This window comes from Brassica oleracea, chromosome C2 (assembly GCF_000695525.1).
Source record: "Brassica oleracea var. oleracea cultivar TO1000 chromosome C2, BOL, whole genome shotgun sequence".
Lineage (NCBI taxonomy): Eukaryota > Viridiplantae > Streptophyta > Magnoliopsida > Brassicales > Brassicaceae > Brassica > Brassica oleracea.
Window position 1 is genome coordinate 6,475,379 of NC_027749.1, and position 4,971 is coordinate 6,480,349.

The following is a 4,971-nucleotide window of genomic DNA, read 5'->3' on the forward strand; positions in this document are numbered from 1 at the left end:
GGAGCTGATCGGATGTTTGTAAGCCGGAACGCAAGCAAGAACAATTTAGGGTTTTTCCGGAATTAGGGTTCCAAAAGACCAAAACGGCGCCGAGTATTGTTTCTGCGAATGTGGGCGCGTCTGAGATCGGATCGACGAACGGTTTTCGCTGATGGATTTGTATCGTCAAGAGCTTCAATTTGACTCGTCATCTGGTTCCTCGGGGTTTGAGAGATAGAACGATTTTAAGTTGTGCCTAGATTAGGGTTTATGTGTGACGGATTTTAGGTTAGGTTTTGTCTCAGGGTTTTGGAGTCTATCGTGCTGATAACGTGTTGTAATTAGAGAGTTTAGAAACTGAATATTTCTGTGTACTATTAATGAACAATAGAGGTTCCTTATATAGGAATTACAAAGTATAGGAAAAAAGAAATTATCCAAAACCTAATACAACATGAAATAGGAAAAGATCTAAAACAGATAAAAGGAAAACGTCCTAAGTCTAAGATGGTCTAAACCGACCGTCTCTCTCCTTGGACGACCGCCTCTCTCTCTCCTCATTTGGCCACGGCTGGGCCTTGTCTTGGTCATTGGTTATGGGCCATCCACATAATGATTTATAACAACAAAAACAATTTTGGGATATTTAACAATTTTTGAAACCTAATATCATTTTTGATGAAAAGACACAATTCTTAACACTAATACTTTTCAATTGGCAATTTGGAAACACAAAAATATAAAGTGATAACTTATTTTCAAAAATGCGACTTTAAGAATGAAAATACAATCTTTCAATTTAATAGAGATTCACAACTTTTAAAATTAATTGGGATTGCTATTATTAGTAGATAAACATCAGTTTAATTAGCCTCCTGTCCGTGACTGGTATTTTATTTCGTGATGCAAATTTGCCTTAGATGCAAATTAAAATTAAAAATGCTTAGTTTACAATCTCTTGATGAAGTTGGAATAGACTGGAGCTACATTTTTATTTTCACAACCCATAATAGACCGGAGCTACTGATCAAGACATTAGGTGAATTAACTGTTGTATATTAATTAATGGATCATAAGTAATAGTTAAATATTATTTCAAAAGAAGAATTCACTGGTTTTATCCAAACCTATTTCTAAAACACAAAACAATGTTCATCATTTATTAAAAGTGTTCAAATTGCACAGAAAAAGAAACAAGCTTTGATGAAACTCTACAACAGTAACAAGATCTAAGAGCACGATTAACGCTGAAACCCCATATGGGGTTTTTCATTTTTTTTTTTTATTTTTTTTTTTATTTTTTGTCTGAGTAAAAAAAAAAAAAAAAATTAAATACCAACCAATTGCGGGCCGCCACGTGTCAGTGGAGCCCGCAAACTGTTGAAAAACTCACCAAAAATCGGTCTTTATTTTGGCTTCCCTACAATCGATTTTACCCATTTCTGTGGGTCCCCCCTCACCTAAAAACCCCTCTATAAGCCGCGATAATCGTGGCCTAATATTATTCTCTGCTGTTAGTTTTTGTTTTTTGATAATTGGACTGAATCAACTCTCCGTTTAGACTAGTCAACTCTCAGAAGTCAAAGAACAAGCTTTCAAGTGATTTCCTCATACTGAATATAAATAAACGTCTTCAAGATCCTTATCTTTGTCTCTGTAAAGCTTACTTCTACATTCGACAAGAAGTACTTTTTTTAAATCAGAAAAATGTCTAAAAGATGTCTAAGTTGTTTCAATAAATCTGTGAAAGCTGAGGATGTTGTTGAGCCAGTAGTACTAAAAGATGATGAAGAAGAAACCCCGACAAGAAGACAAACATGCATCATAGGAACTTTGGGATACAATGCACCTGAATATCTCTCCACTAGTGCCGATTTTTATGGAAAACTTGGGGAAGGTGATTCTTCTTCATCTTTGAAAAATGATTTCAACAAAGTGAAGACTTTTGATTTACGAGGAGTGACAACAACAACAACAACAACAACAAAGGAGAAGTAAAAGGACGAGGATGGGATTTAACTTGAGATGTAATCTCCATCATGTTTGAAAATTTGCAACACTAGATTGCTTTCTTATTGGATTATACAGTCTTGTCTTGATCCACTGATCCCTGATTTTATGTACCTGGTTACATGTTTCTATATACCAGAATTAGTAATGAAATTATCTATTGTTAATTCTAAAAATGACTTAAACCTATGGAGAAAATGGAGAATAACTGTGTTTAGACATCCGTTGTTTCAAAATAGTTATCGAGGACTCTCTTTTCGCTGAGGAACACTGTATCACTCTCTTTGTGAAACAAGAAAATGAAAAGTGAAATTTCGCACTTGAAAAATGTTGACAAGTCTCTACGTTAGGTCGGCAAAGGAACATATGTATTATTTCGTATAAATTTCAAGACCTTTCTTTTTTTACGTACTTTTTTTTTTTTTTTTGGTAATTTCCTAACAAGTGAGTGGTAGAAGAGAGGAAGCTGCATGGAGTCAACTTTGAATTTTAAAGCTGGTTTGGAGCTATGTTACTCGAGCAGCTACGCGGCTAAGATAATGAAGACATAGTTGATTTATCCTGTTTTTCTATGCTCCGGATCATATATACTTGTTCAAGTTATGCTGATTAGTTTGATTTGATTGGTCAATCACATCGTCGATACATTTGAACTTGTGTAATCATGTCTTCTTCTTTCTTTTTTTCTCGATTGAGTTTTGACATTTTTCTTGTGTGTTCGGACTTCGTCATCTATCAATCCACAGTGAGGTTGACTCGAGTCTTGGCACATACAGGTAAGTACGTACTTTCCTAACGAGTCGACTCTAGAAAAAGAACAAAGGAAATTACGTGGAGCCAACTGTTCTTAGGCAAGTCATGTTTTAAATATAAAGTAATACCAGCCCCCACGCCTTATAATACGCTGCTAAAACATAAGTAATTTTACACCTTATTGAAGATCAAAGAAGCATCTTCAAGAACTCAATACATATTCTCTCTAAATACTTAAGTTGGACAAGCAATTCATCTACACCCCAGTAGAAAATGTCGACGGGATTTATGATATTTCTGAAAAACATATGTTTTTGTTTGTTATGTTTTTCAGTTTTTTGGTTTTTCAAAAACATATGTTTTAGGAAGAAGCAGAGTAAGAAACAACACAAACCAGAGATTGAGTTGCAGGCTTATTATGGACAGCAAAACAAATCTTCGTCGCCGTCAGACCAATCTTATAACAAAGTAAAAAGGTTTTCTTTGCGAGGAGGGACAGCGACAACGACTACGACTACGGAATAAGCTTTCAGTGCTCATAGGCCCCTGGATATTTATCTGCGTTTGCGTTTATAACTAATGCGTTTTTTTTGTCTAAATAAACCCAATAAACACTTTGTTTGCATTGCATTTTTCAAAAGTATTTAATGAATAATTCAAACGTTTTCTAGAAAAAAAAAAGATACTTGTTTCTAGAAAAAAAAATATCCCTCGTAGCAAAAATTGCGTTTCAAGCAATTGAGACCACAAACTTGTGTTCCGACCACATAAGCTATACCATTCCCACCAGCTGGATTTTGTGATGAACTCGAAACTACCTTAAGTTTCCACTGCGTTTACTTTGGTCACACGTTTGTAGTAGACTAGTAGTACCTGAAAGTAGAAGTGAATTAAACCTCATACAAACTATGGTGAAGAAGATGAGATTTCTTTATTTCTTTTCTCTTTAAACGTTTTACAATCGCATAGGTATTGTATTCATACAAAAGAAGTAAAAAAAAAACTAATCGTTGATGGCATGTGTCTTTAATCAAGCCGCGCGCATCTAGTGAATCAAAGGCTCGGAATCGATTTGTTATCTTGGCCGGATAAGTCAACTTTTCATTTATCTTACCCAGATATGTCGATGGAGAGTTGAATTACGGATATTGTCTACTCTTAGTCAACTCTCAAAAAGTCAAAGAACACACTTTTTGTGCACCATAGGTTAGGGTAATACTGTGCAAACAGCCAAAAGCTCATTTCTGCTTTTCATATACGAAAGATCTATTAGCATCTTCAATATCCTTGTTTGACTCTGTAGAATTTACATCTGCGTACACTGTCAACCAACTGCCCAGTTGGTTGATTGGACCCAATTTATACAGAGAAAACATATTAAACCCGATCTGAAAATAAATAATAATATAATATGATCTAAAAGGATGAACAAAAAAAATGAACAATTCAAATTCAAACCAAACCCAAAGGAATATCTGGAAGGTATACCTATTTGGTGCCAGTGCCCAGCTGAAAACCTGGTAGGCAAAATTTTCTCTAAGGAAATGATAAATTTTTTCTATGACTCTGATACCGTGATAAATTTATGGGCTTCCAATTTAAAATTAATTGGCAATAAATAGAGTGGTTCAAATCCCTTATATATTATTTAAGTTCTTTTTATATTTTCGGGGTAGAATCTTCTCTCTAAATAGAAGAACTGATTAACTCTTGAAATTAGTCGGTCGACTTTCTCTACAGTACTATATTTGGGTCTATCTATAATATTATACTAACTTCATATCTCTAGGCAGATGGTGCCATCATATAATATTATACTCTAGTACTGTCTGCATTAATTAAGATTTGTTGTGTTGTATCATTTGAAGACGAGGTTTGTTGGGCCGAGAGAAATATGTAGGGAAATTAAGAGTGGTTGGAACGAGAAGTGGACGTGACTAACTTTTGATCAACCTTTGTGTTGTCTAAATAACCATGCATAGATCCACCATATCCACGTTACATTTATCTTTCCTTTAGGATAAAATTTGTGTTTTCTACTTAGTCAAGTTGTTATTTATCTAATTTCTAAAGTGTATTGTCTAGCTAGTCTAATTTCCCTTTACGTATGCAGAAGTACAAAATACACAAAGGCATAAACGTTGGATCTAGAGAGCATCTTTCCATATAAATATATATGATCACTTAAAAAGGAAAGAAGGATCGTGACATGCTGGAAGTTTTTTTTTA

General features: G+C 34.5%; 1 protein-coding gene across 1 annotated transcript; it reads left to right on the top strand.

Moving 5' to 3' along the window:
* The first annotated feature begins 1,661 nt into the window (after positions 1 to 1,661).
* Positions 1,662 to 1,978, top strand: LOC106326665. Its single transcript, XM_013764579.1, has one exon. The coding sequence runs from the start codon at positions 1,687 to 1,689 to the stop codon at positions 1,975 to 1,977; it is 291 nt and encodes a 96-aa protein (XP_013620033.1). The 5' UTR covers positions 1,662 to 1,686; the 3' UTR covers position 1,978.
* The last annotated feature ends 2,993 nt before the right edge of the window (positions 1,979 to 4,971 follow it).